Here is a 14,383-nt window from a genome sequence, read left to right as displayed (position 1 = left end):
TAAAAGAAACTAGAAAACAAACTTATATTTCGTAATTTATTTAAAAAAAAATACAGTTTTCCATCTGTAATGTATTTTAAATATAAATAAAACAAAGCTAACTTATTACCCATTATTGAGAAATCTGTACAAAATCCGCGGTTCAGGTGCGCGCTGCAAACGCTGCCGGTGTGAATGCAAAATGGATACGCGCTGCTTCTGCTCTGCTACCGTCCTGCTTGCGCGCTGCGTACGCCCTGCTTACGCTTGCAGTGTGAAACCGGCGTTAGATGAAATCAACACAAGATAAAAGAAGATATTAAATCTCTCAAGATCTCGGCAGAGGATGATTAAACAACTCCACAAACAGTATTACCAGCTTCACCCATTACTAACCAGATTGACTTTAGAGGTTGATGTTTTAGTTTTGTTTGAATTACCATAGTCGAGGTCAGTGTTTGCTTTACCCTTGACCCTTGTCTTAAAATATTACTGAAATTTTGGCTGCTGTCACTGTGTTGATTTAGACATGTTAGTTATGACAAAAGAAGGGAACAAAAAGCCAGTAGTAATCAGCTCTGAAGGCAATCTGGTTAGTAACGTGAAGTTGGTAATACTGTTTGTGGAGTTGTTTAATTATGTTCTGCTGAAATCTTGAGAAATTTAGTGTCTTTTATCTTGTGTTGATTTCATCTAAGGCTGTGGCTGAAGTCAGTTGTACTTCTTGTATTTCTGATTGTCTTGTCATTTTTCTGTTGTTGATTCTCTTTCTTTCAGTGATTCAGTTTGTTTTCAGCAGGTGTTCATCACTAATGCTTAATCTTCACTCAATTACTAAACTAATTATCTCATTAACTCAACGCTTCAGTGTTACTTTTTAAACACTGGGAGTGTTGATTTAACACTGGGGGTTTTACTGTGTATGTGAGGTGACAGAGAAGGGTATGTAAACAAAATACAGATATATTACAGACAGAAGTGGATAGTCCAGGGGTCAGAAAGTAAAAGTCCTGCCATATGTTTATTCCACCCATGAACTCAGCAGCTGATTTCACCAGAGGAGGAACCAAGACATTACTTTCAAGTCACAAGCAAGTCTCAAGTTAAATCCCAAGTCCTCAAAGAGTTAAAGTTAATGAGATAATTAAGTGACTAATTAAATGATGATTGAGCATTAGTGATGAACACCTACTGTTATTGAGAATTACAGAGGATCAGATGTTGATGTTTTATTGGTTAAAATGATGCCACCATCATGGAGATCAGTGTTTGCTTTAGTTGGGCTCTTGACCCTTTTAATAACTGATAATTGTTTTATTTTAAGCAATTGCAATATTACTTTAAAGCAAACACTTGCACTTTGCTGACCTAAAAGCTTGTGAGTAGCAGATGGATTTACACTTTCTGCTTTTAAATCACTTGAATGAACATAATGAAGGTGTTTCTCTTTGGTTTATTTCCTGAGATTCAGCTGATATAGAACTGGGAAAAAAATCCCATTAAACAAATATCCCCATTAGCCTATGCTTAAATATTGGAAGAAATAATAAATATACCACTCAGGCTTTTAGACGTGAACACTTATCATACGATCCTTAACAATAGTGACAATAATTATTCGTACTGCAGTGCATGATGGGAGTTGTTTACTCTTGTGTTACCCAGCATGCCTTGCAGTATGAAGCATTTTGTTGATTGTCACCATTGTTGAGATTCATATGCTGGTTCTTGATGTATCTGTGTGTGTCTAAACAGTATTAAAGTTTAAGTATTTATCACGTATATGTAAGGAATAATTGACGACGGGCCGTTGAATTATTAGAAAAATAATGCACACCCGTGGTGGTGATGCGGCCACGACGCGAAGTGGAGTGGCCGTTACACCTCGGGTGTGCATTATTTTTCTAATAATTCAACGGTCCGGAGTCAATTATTCCGCTTATACTACGCTTGCCACACCTCAAGACATCGATCAGATTATATATTTCAAGGGATTCGTCCGGTTTTTCTACTTAAATCACTGTTGTGAGTAGGATTATTTCTTCCGCATCTCATCCAACGACTCTTTTGCTAGTTCCAAAACGTCATTTTAAAGCTGGCAATGGAGGCTTGAGCCGTTGATAGCAGACTAATGCAGTTAATAATGAAGTTATTAGAAAGAGAGCGAGAGAGACAGAGAAAGAGAAACAGAGAGAGAGAGAGAGAGAGAGCTTGTATGAATTAAGCTACCTCTGTGTGTCCCTCAACAGTGTTCTGAAGCACCGTCTCTAAACTGTAAGTCTGCTTTAAGATGCAGCGCTGTTATTACCTCGCTAGTGAGAAATGTCATGTGTAGCCTTTAAGTTGCTACACTAGGCTAACTGATAAAATCGTCAGGGCAGCGCTGACAACGATGCGAAGTGATATGGAACTGTAATGCGGTCAAGAAAGCTGCCTGGAACTACGTTCGCCGTGCGTTTCCCTGAAAATAATTGCACACCTCAGAACGTTCGTCAGCCAATCAGATTCAAGCATTCAACGGCCCCGTAGTATAATTAGAACTAATTCACTATAACTATTATTGCAACTCCATAATTGCACGCTGTAGTTTAACAAGGTTAGTAATTGAAAACCTGAACATTTAAATAAAAAAAATATTTTGGATGTAAACTGATTTAATGATTATCACATCAAATGACAACAATTATCAGCTGCTCACTGCACAGCACTGATCTCTCTGCTCTACACCAGCACATGCATTGCTACAGAGTGAGATCTAGCACAGAAGTCAAAGGTCAAGAGCCCAACTAAAGCAAACACTGATCTCCATGATGGTGGCAACATTTTAACCAATAAAACATCAACATCTGATCCTCTGTAATTCTCAATAACAGCAGGTGCTCATCACTAATGCACCATCATCATTTAATTAGTCACTTAATTATCTCATTAACTTTAACTATTTGAGGACTTGGGATATGACTTGAAGACTTGCTTGTGACTTGAAAGGAATGTCTTGGTTCCTCCTCTGGTGAAATCAGCTGCTGAGTTCATGTGTGGAATAAACATATGGCAGGACTTTTACTTTCTGACCCCTGGATTGTCTGCCTCTGACTATTTCCCAGGGGCGGACTCGGGCTAAAAAGTGGCCCGGACTTTCTGGCACAGAACAGAACACTACACCTGATCCAAAACACACCACACCATAAAGCCACCAGCTTATGCACAGAGCATTTTTAACACCACTAACATAAAAAAATATAACACAATAAAGAAATAAAATGTCTCTTTTTTTTCTTATAGCATTAACATTAATGAATGACTGGCATACTTCTTTACATTATAATTAGTCTTTCCTGCTGTATATGACAAATAGCAAATGATTTAGAATAATTTTTACATAGTAGATTTGAAATGCAGTGCAGAACGAGGACTGATTTTATGGTACCTTTCTCTTGGTCCTTCAGAAATAATTATTATATCCTGATTTACTGCTCATTTTTGATTATTATCAATGTTGAAAGCAGATGTCCTGCTTCATATTTTTGTGGAAAATGTGATACATTTTTATTCAGTCTAGGGTACGATTAAACATATATAGGCCTGTAAATGAATGCTTTTAGTCAACAAGGTTGCATAAAATTTATTTAAGTGACAGTAAAGAAGAGATATTTATACTTATTACAAATTATTTATATTTCAAATAAATGCTGTTCTTTAAATTTGCATTTATCAAATAATACTGAAAAAGTTAAAGTATCAGTTTCCACAAAAATATAAATCAAAAACAGTTTTCAGAATTGATAATAATAAGAACCATTAGTAATAATTGATTACAAATAATAACTGATGATAACAAAACAGCCTATAAGAATGATTTATGAAGGAATGTGACATTGAAGACTAATGCTGAAAATCACAGCTTTAATCACAAAAATAAATTGCATTTTAAAATATCTAGTAAAAACACAATTTTAAGTGTAATATTTCATAATATTATTAGGCTATTTTAGTGTATTTTTGATCAAATAAATTCAGCCTTCTAAAAAAAAAAATGGATAAAAAAAATAAAAATAAAAAGTCTTATTTCAAACATTTTGACCACCAGTGTGTAATGCATGTGAATTAAATAGCAAATTATATTGTTAAGTTATATATATGCTCACTTGCCTTCATGTTTTCCTTTGAAGAGTTGAAGGAGGATTTCTGTAAATCCTCAGCACCTGCACATGTGGAGACAATATGTCATTTCATGGGGGTAATTCTTGGTTGAATTAGATTTTTCTGTAATACTGGCATTATACTGTCAATAATAAAACACCAATGTAATCTTTAGAAAATATATTTTTACCTTCCTCAACATCTTGGATGTTTGTTGTCATCTTCTTTGTTTCAGGTAATGATGCCCTTCTTGTGGTTACAAATGATTGTAATAAAGATCTGTAGAACAAATATATTTTATTCATTCTGAGACTCAACAAATCAGGTCTTGCGTTACATTCTTCTTGTTACAGAAGCCATTTAATATGAATATACATCATGTCTGCAAAACAGGCATGCACATTTGTATATGGTTTAATTAAGTTTATTGTATTTTATTTTTATTTTTTTATTTTTTTAGTTTAGTTTTTAAGACAGAATAATTAAATAACTGTAAAATAAAGCAGTGTTTCTGAAGAAGTGTGGGTTATGATTTTTTTAGAATAAGAGAATAGTAGATCAGATGAGATTGTGCAGGCCAGGGTGCAAATCAATGTGGGAACTTTTGATTTCACATTAAAACAATATATATATATATAAAAGAAAAGTCAAACGTATGTTTCCGTCTCAGAGACACATTTGTAAGACGCTGAGGAAAGGTGTAGAAACTTTTATTAAGCTACTTCATAATTTGTTTGGGGTGCAGCTCAATAACATTAGTTACTTAATTATCTCATTAACTTTAACTCTTTGAGGACTTGGGATTTGACTTGAGACTTGCTTGTGTCTTGAAAGGAATGTCTTGGTTCCTCCTCTGGAGAAATCAGCTGCTGAGTTCATGGGTGGAATAAACATATGGCAGGACTTTTACTCTTTGGCCCCTCGACTATCCACCTCTGCTAAAGACATACCATCCATTCTGTTACGAGAGCGCTCTCTCTCTCTCTCTCTCTCTCTCTCTCTCTCTGTGCGCATGTGCTGAGTGAGTGGGCGGAGCGTTGAGTGTGAGCTGAGTGTTTGGTGTGCGTGTCAGGTACGAGAAATTTATCTTTTCTATCTTTCTATTTTTCTATCTTTTTTTGTATTGTTTTTTGGGGGGTGATTTAAATTTAAGGTTTGTTTTATTTTTTTATTTGGGGAGATAAGGAGGTGTTTAATATTCTGGGGCGTCTGCTCCTGGTTTATACTGGGAGCATGGCTGCCTCAGGTAGTGAGAGGTTTGATTTTTTGACGCATCGTCATGGTGTTAAAATAGACTCAGCGGTTAGTATAGAAGACTGTAGCCTGGCTGTTGGAGAAGTGATTGGGCCGGAGAACATTCTGTCTGTATCTCGCATGAATAGCGCTATTGTTGTGTTTGTGAAGACAATTGATTTAGCGAATCAGTTGGTAGAAATTGGAGTAGTGCTTAATGGTATTTTTACCCAAGTGCTCCCTCTTTCTACTCCTTCAAAAAGAGTGACTCTTTCTAATGTGCCGCCTTTTATTTCAAATGAAATGTTGACTGGAATGCTTTCTCGTTATGGTAAATTGGTTTCTCCTATAAAAATGATTCCAATTGGGTGCAAGTCGCCACTTTTGAAGCACATTGTGTCATTTAGGCGTTATGTCTATATGGTTCTCCAAGACAACCTGGACGATCTAGATCTGTCTCTAAATTTCCGTCATGATGAGTTTAACTATGTCATTTTCGCCACAACAAATACTATGAAATGTTTAAGTTGTGGCGAAACAGGGCATCTTATCCGCGCTTGTCCAGTCAGATTGAATAAGAATGATAATAATCCTCCACCGGTTGGTGAGGAAAATATCGTTGTTCGTGACGAGGAAATGCAGAATGTTGCCGCTGTATTGTCTAATGATGCTGAGGTGCCTGGAACAAGTATGGCACAAAAATCGATAGCAGTGGTAGACGCTGGAAGAGTAACGGATGTTGTGCTGGTAGATAAGACTACTGAAGGGGAGAGTGCAGGTGCCGCTGAGGTGGAGGAAAATGTAGTTTCCGCGGTGAGCGATCTGCCAGCGGGTCAAGTGAACGAGTCGCAAAACAGCGACGGCTCGACCGCTGCAGTTGAGCAACTTTTAGCCGGTATAGAGGAGGATCGCTGTTCTGTGTTTGATTCAGAAGATTGTGCATTTAAAAAACCTCAAAAGAGAAGACTAAAACAACGTCATGATGTTGGTAAACAGGTGAAAAGAATGGATGATTGTGACTTGAGTCAGACTGATACAGAGAGTGAAAGCGATTTTTCTGAATGCAATGTTTCATGCAGTTTACCTCAGAGTGGATTTTCCAGCCGATCATACAGTGTAGAAGATATAAAGGCTTTTCTCAAAGTGACAAAAAATGCGAGAAAAGAATGTGTTGCAGTTTATTGATAAAGCAAAGGCTTTTAGGAGTGATGGAGGTTTCACTAACCAGGAAGTGTATCGACTGAAGAAAATTCTTGCAAAACTTAATGCGCAACCTGGACTCAGTGTTAGTAATGATAATGCGTAAATATCCTTTTTCTCTTTGTGTTTTCTTTTGGTTGTACCTGCTTTGGTTATTTCTCTTCACATTTATGGGAGAAATTCGTGTTTCTTCTTTAAATATAAATGGGGCAAGGGAAAAGAAAAAGATTTCAATTATTTGAGATAATAAAACAGAAGAAAATTGATGTTTTGTTTGCTCAAGAAACACATACTGATGAATCAAATTCTTCTGATTGGGCAAGATAATTTGATGGTTTATCTGTGTTAAGTCATTTGACCACAACCAGTGGTGGAGTTGCCATTTTATTCTCCAAGAATTTTATTCCCTGTTCTTATCAGGTTGATGAAATTATAAAAGGTAGACTTTTAAAAGTTATAGCTTCCTTTGAAAATCGTTCTTTTGTTTTTATTTGTGTGTATGTTCCCAATAATGCATTGGAAAGAATGATTTTTCTAGATACACTGAGTGATGTTTTATGTCATTGCAATTCTGAAGATTTATTATTTTTAGGAGGGGATTTTAATTGCACTGAGCACATTTTAGATAGAAACCATGTTGAACCGCATATGCCTTCATGAAAGCGGCTCATTCAGTTATTGAAATCACATGAGATTGTTGATGTTTGGAGAAATTTTCATGGTATTCAGAGGCAGTATACATGGACTCTTGCTTATGATAGCTTAATTTCTTTAGCAAGGTTGGATAGGTTTTATGGTTTCAAACACCAGCTTAGTTTTTTCAGAAGCTGTCCAATTGTTCCAGTAAGCTTTTCTGATCATAGTTTAATACAGTGTGTTGTGTCTTTGAGCTCCATTAAGCCAAAAAGTGCTTACTGGCACTTTAATAATAATTTATTATGTGATAACTATTTTAAATATATTTTTAAAGAATTTTGGAATTTTTTTAGAACTACAAAATCTTCTTTTAAGTCCTTACAGCAGTGGTGGGACATTGCAAAATTTCAGATTAAACAGTTGTGCCAACAATATACTTGCAATTTCATGAGAGACATAACCTGTTCAATGAAAACAATAGAGAATGAATTAATAGAACTTCAGGGGGTTGCTGATATAGGCAATTTGACCCATTTTGAGACCTTTAATAAAAATAAAAATTATTTAGCTGAACTTCTAGACACAGTTACACAAGGAGCTCTGGTCAGATCACGTTTTCAAAGCGTAGAATTGATGGATGCACCCTCAAAATTTTTCTTTAATTTGGAGAAAAAAAATGGACAGAGAAGGTTTATTCATGCCTTAAGGTCAGAAGCTGGAATTTAGTTGTCAGACCTTTCTGACATTCGAAAAAGAGCAATTAGTTTTTATGAGGAATTGTACAAAAGTGAACTCACTCATGAACAAACTGATGGTATTGTCTTTCTTAATAATTTACCTCAGTTATCTGAAGAAGCTAATGCTGGGCTCAGTAAAGCTTTAACTCTGGAAGAGTTGGAAAGAGCCCTCCAAAGTATGGAGTGTGGCAAAACGCCTGGAGTGGATGGACTCCCAGTTGACTTCTACAAGTCCTTCTGGCCGGAGGTGGGTCCGGATCTGCTGGAGGTGCTTGGGGAAAGTTTAGCCAGTGGGCGGCTCCCCATAAGTTGCCGTAGAGCGGTTCTCACTCTGTTGCCAAAGAAGGGAGATCTGAATGATATTAAAAACTGGAGGCCCGTGAGTTTGCTGTGCAGTGACTATAAATTGCTCTCCAAAGTTTTGGCTAATAGATTGGGTGAAGTTTTGGAACAAGTTATCCATCCTGACCAGACCTATTGTGTACCTGGTAGGCAAATTTCTGATAACATTTCTTTTATTAGGGATGTTTTGGATTTAGGTAAGAGTCTCAATTTAGATTTTGGTCTAGTGTCATTAGATCAAGAAAAGGCTTTTGACCGAGTTGAGCATAATTATTTATGGAATGTTTTAGCAGCATTTGGTTTTAATCCTGAATTTGTTTCTATGATAAAGGTTTTGTACTGTGAAGTTGAAAGTATATTAAAAGTTAATGGTGACTTATGCGCTCCTTTTAAAGTGTTTAGAGGTGTTAGACAAGGGTGTGCCTTGTCTGGTATGCTCTATTCTTTGTCAATAGAACCTCTTTTAAACAAGTTAAGAACAGATTTGTATGGAGTGTATATTTCAAATAGTTTGAATGTACTGAAATTATCAGCTTATGCTGATGATGTTGTTATTTTAATTAACTGTCAGAAAGATGTGGATTTGTTGATCAAAACATTAAAGGATTTCAAAATGTGTTCTTCTGCGAAGGTAAACTGGTGTAAAAGCGAAGCGATACTGGTTGGGAGCTGGGTAAGAGGAGAACCAAATCTCCCAGATGGTTTAACCTGGACTAAAGAAGGTTTTAAATACCTTGGAGTGTTTTTAGGAAGTGAAATTATGGTACAAAAAAACTTTGAAAGAATTATTGAAAAAATAAAAGGTCGCCTCGACAAATGAAAATATTTGCTTCCAAAAATGTCGTATAGAGGGCGCACATTGATTATTAATAACTTGGTAGCATCCTCTCTCTGGCATCGCTTAATTTGTATTGATCCTCCACCAGATCTTTTGTTAAAAATTCAGTCAATTTTAATTGATTTTTTTTGGGATAAGCTGCACTGGGTCCCAAAAGCTGTTTTGTACTTGCCTAAAGAAGAGGGAGGACATGGACTTATTCATTTACAGAGCAGAACAGCAGCTTTCCGACTCCAGTTTGCACAGAGACTTTTAACAGGACAAGTAGACTCAAGCTGGAAATCCACAGCTTTTGCAATTCTGAAGAAGTTTGAAGGATTAGGCCTAGACAAGCCTTTGTTCTGGTTGCATCCTAAAAAGATGGACTTGTCTAAGTTACCCATTTTTTATCGTAATTTTTTTAAAGTTTGGACGTTGTTTATAGCGCAAAGACTGAGTAATACAGATTCCTTGTACTGGTTATTACAAGAACCTTTAATCCATGGTTCTCGCTTGGATATTTCAAGTAAAGGACCTTACCCAGCACTTGAAGGAATTTTACTCCGTTCTGGTGTAATAACCCTTGGACATTTAGTGCGGCTAGCAGGAACAGACTTTAAGAATGTTGATTTGGTAACTGAACATCTGGGCGTTCGATCAACACGTGTGGTGGCTAAACTCATTAATTTAAAAAACATGATTTTTGAAAATTAAAAAACATGGAGGTATCTGTTTTTGCAAATAAACTCTTAATATCATGTTACAGTGCTTATTGTATCCTTATAATAATGGATACAGCACTGATGTGGGAATCCTGGCGATAACATGAAATGAAAAAAAAAAAACCTTGCTTGAAGTCGCCAGTAAAGACAAAAACATCATGGATGAATTTAGACATTAAAGTTTTTACATTGTAATGTAATGTAGGTTATCGCATTTTGTAATGTAGATCAAAAACCCTTAATTGCTACATGTACTGTTAGAATTCACTTAGACTAAGTCGCTTTGGATAAAAGCAGAGGTGGGACTTTCAAGTCAAATCAAGTCTTCAAGTCATATCCCAAGTCCTCAAAGGTTTAAAGTTAATGAGATAATTAAGTGACTAATTAAAGGATGATTGTGCATTAGTGATGAACACCTGCTGTTAACAATCAACATCACTGAAGAAAAGAGGAACACATAAGGTGTGTTCGACTTGAAGCGGCGCTGTGCAGAATGATCAGTGTATGACATCAAAGTACCGCGAGAGCGATTCGAAAGCTTAAGGATCAGTCTGCTCTCTTATCACTCTCGTGGTACTTTGATGTCATTCTGCGCAGTGCCGCTTCAAGTCGAATGCACCTAAGAACATCTTCAGTCACAGCCTTGGATGGAATCAACTGAAAAACAAAACAAAAAAAAAACACACACGATGCCACCATAATTGTGGTCTAGGTTTGCTTTAGTTGGTCTCTTGACCCTTTTACTAATTCAAAGCAATTTGCTTCCAAGTAGTTGCAATGTTGTTTCACAGCAATTGTTTGTGCAATGCTGGATCAAACCTTAGCAGATTAACTTACACTTTCTGATTATAACTCATGATGAACGAACATCATGAAGTGGTGTCTCTTTTTGGTTTATTGATCGACATTCAGGTGAACAGCAAAAAAAAAAAAAAACTACAATAACAAACATTTCCATAGTAATGCTTCAATATTGGAGAATGGAAACATTTTTTTTTTGTTGTTGGCTCAGTCTTTTAGACATTAACATTTATCATACAATTCTCAACAGTGGTGACAATTTTTCATACTACAGAGAAGGATGGGAGTTTTTACAATGGTGTTACCCAGCATGCATTGCAGCATGAAGCATTTTGTTGATTGTCACCATTGTTGAGATTCATATGCTGGTTCTTGATTTCCGTGTGTGTTTAAGTAGAGATGAAGTTCAATATTTTATATGCATTAGATATGTTTGAAACTCACTGATCATAACTATTAGAGCAACACTTTCTTTGCATGCTGTGATTTCACAGGATTTATTATGAAAAACTTTAATATATAAATGAAATGATAGTCAATTTGATTATAAGCATGCCAGCTCATGATGACTGTCTCACCATATAAAAAGAGCTAATATCTATTCACTGTATAGCACTGACCTCTCTGCTTTACAACAACACATGCATCGCTACAGAGAGAGATCTAACACAGAAGTCAAAGGTCAAGAGCCCAACTAAAGCAAACACTGATCTCCATGATGGTGTCATAATTTTAACCAATAAAACATCAACATCTGATCCTCTGTAATTCTCAATAACAGCAGGTGTTCATCACTAATGCTCAATCATCATTTAATTAGTCACTTAATTATCTCATTAACTTGAACTCTTTGAGGACTTGGGATTTGACTTGAGACTTGCTTGTGACTTGAAAGGAATGACTTGGTTCCTCCTCTGGAGAAATCAGCTGCTGAGTTCATGGGTGGAACAAAAATAAAGCAGGACTTTTACTTTCTGACCCCTGATACCATTTTTAAAGGTTTCTATCTTATAGTAAATAAGTGTCCATTTAACATCAGATTTTAAAAATCCAGCTATTTCTGTATCCACACCCTCATTGTGTGCGTGTTCTAATCTGTGTACGGGATGAATTTAGATTCATTAACACTCGATCATTGCAGCCATATAGACCTGCAGAACAATCCAGTATTAAATCACTCAGAGCTGTAAATCTGTGCAATATACGTGAGCACTTTTAATGATTAAAAGAGAACGTCTCTGTGATTAATATTTTTTTATTTATTAAAGATATAATGACTATAATAATTAGCCTACTAAAAATCTAAAATCAGTAGGTCTAATATAGTACAGTGATTCCTGATTCTTTTTAAAGGATTGAGCCACAAAACCAGTAATTTAATTTGTGCATAGCCTATATATAAAAGTATAAATAAAAATGTTACAGAGAACATATATGAACATGTATTGCTTAAATATGCACTAAAGCACATTAATAATAATATTATTAATAATATTATTAATAATAATCACATTAATATTATTAATAATAATCACATTATTGTCTTATTTGTCACCGCAGTTGTTCTTTAAAGTAAAACCATTTGCGTGTTTGTCCTATGTTTTACTGAACTACAGGGAATGATCATCATTTCCGAAGTTTGTGCTTATCCACCGATCCTAAAATAATGAATGGGCAAAGAATAATATACAAATATACAAATAGACAATGTAAAAATAGCAAAAAACACAATATATAATATAGACAATTATGTACAGTTATGCACATATCTATATATCTATATATATTGTGTTTTTTTGCTATTTTGTACATTGTCTATTTTGTATATTTGTATATTATTCTCTTTATTATCTGTGTCTTGTCTTGTCGCTGTCATTCTGTTGCACTGTGGAGCTACTGTCACTAAAACAAATTCCTTGTATGTGTAAACATACCTTGCAATAAAGCTTATTCTGATTCTGATTCTGACTACAAAACAGCCAAATCTCAAATAGAGGATCATTTTTATCAACATCGCCCAGCTAAAACTGCTCAATGAGTACTTTGTGTGCTGTGAAAAGTGCAATAATATCTGACTTCATTTAACGTGCTATAGCATAGGTAGGACTATATCATGGCCACTAATTAAGAATTTGTTCCCCAGACTTAATTCATGAGCCGCTCACATTACACAGCTCTGTTCTGCCCGAAGTACTCGGAGATGCCAACACCAAGCGTTTGACAGGAACGTAATCTTAATTCGTCATAAATAATAAAAAAAACACACATTTGCTAATTGATTCTAACTGAAATCGCTGTTGTTAGCACTTAACATTTCTGTAGTACAGCCAAACAGCGTAGATCATTCATAAAAACATATATAAAAGAAAGCTCATGCGCAAACATCTACACCAATAAGCTCTGCTATATTATAAACCAATGAAATTGGGGGTGGGCGGAGTGACATGTGTCGCCCCTCCTTAATGTGTCGCCCCGCCCCATCGTCCAGACTGCACTCTGGAGCTACTCTTTCTACTTATAGTGTTAGCTTTTCTTTAATTGTTGTAACTGTGTGTTTGTAAGGCACCATTGTTGTAGTAATAAAAGAACTAAGATAACATGGAATCAGGTGGTATCAGCTTGCTGGTTACCACTAGTTTATTTTTCACTTGTTTTGTTTCTTACCTTCACTTCAGTTGAACGCTCAAATTAGTATTTCCCTTCGTTGTTTGATGACTCCCCAATGTTCTTCTTTTTATTCTCTGTGGTATTTAAATAGCATTTTAGATATGTATTGTAAGAAATAACTTAACAGAAAAAAAACCCAAATATACATAAGTAGCCAACAATAACACTTTTTTAACAATTCAAAGCACAGCTGGATGAAGTGAATGATATTTTCAGCTTCAAACTGCACAATCCTCTGAACGTGAACATTAATGATTACAGTATGTATTGAAGCTACATCATTTGTGAAGGTTTACTTTAGCTCAAATTCATGCTTCCTAAATGTGATATCTTTGTCAAGCAAATTGTCTGACATTTTAATTTGAATAGCTATTTAGAATTAATAGATAAATAGAATTTAACAGACTACTACTGACACACTGCAAAATATTAAATAATCTTATGAACATTTTTTAAATGTTTGATGAAACATATAATGTGCCTTAGACTTGTTGCACTGTACTGTGTACAATTATCTTAACACAAACACAAGATCCGTATGGTGCAAAATGAGAGGAAAATGTTTGAAGAAATAATATTAGGGAAGGCATCACAAAAACACAATTACATTAAACTTTTGTGCACCTTTTCAATTTATTTTCATGGAATAAGATTGAATCAAATATTTTCCTGAGCTGAAAGGATCCAATAGTGAGTCAAATATAAATGCTGAAAAAAAAAGTTAAAAATGAACATCTTTCCCTTACATTCACTTCTTGCAGACAGTGCTTCATCACGGGGGTCAGACATCTTTCTTCGTTTATTTGGAGGTATCTGCTGTCTTCTTTCTTGTGTGCTATAATAGTGCAAACTATTATAATGTCAGTCGGCCAGGATATGTTGATCTGCTTCCAGCTTTTATAGATCCAGAGACTGTGAAGGGTGTGTCACAAAGACTGACGAGTGTCATTTCTGACATTAGACGTCAAGGTGAGATTTATTTCAAACACTGTACCTGATATCAAGTCACAGAAACACTGTTTTGCCAAGCAAATATATGTTGATGAAATAGTTTAAGTCAAAGTCTGAAAGCAGATTTTACATTCTGAAAACTCTTAAACCTAGTTTAA

General features: G+C 35.5%; 1 protein-coding gene across 1 annotated transcript in view; it reads right to left on the bottom strand.

Moving 5' to 3' along the window:
• LOC306872230 (deoxynucleoside triphosphate triphosphohydrolase SAMHD1-like) overlaps positions 1–14,145 on the bottom strand; it is a 50,156-nt gene extending 36,011 nt beyond the window's left edge. The window contains exons 1-4 of the mRNA XM_079420725.1: positions 14,021–14,145; positions 13,272–13,348; positions 4,310–4,398; positions 4,129–4,181 (exon numbers count right to left, since the gene is read on the bottom strand). Of these exons, the coding sequence (XP_079276851.1) occupies positions 4,129–4,181; positions 4,310–4,340 (84 nt within the window). The 5' untranslated portion in view covers positions 4,341–4,398; positions 13,272–13,348; positions 14,021–14,145. The remainder of the gene's footprint in view (positions 1–4,128; positions 4,182–4,309; positions 4,399–13,271; positions 13,349–14,020) is intronic.
• Positions 14,146–14,383: the final 238 nt, after the last annotated feature.

This window comes from Barbus barbus (assembly GCF_936440315.1).
Source record: "Barbus barbus genome assembly, chromosome: 7".
NCBI lineage: Eukaryota > Metazoa > Chordata > Actinopteri > Cypriniformes > Cyprinidae > Barbus > Barbus barbus.
Note: the sequence above shows the minus strand (reverse complement) of the source record. Positions and strands in the feature narration are given on the sequence as shown.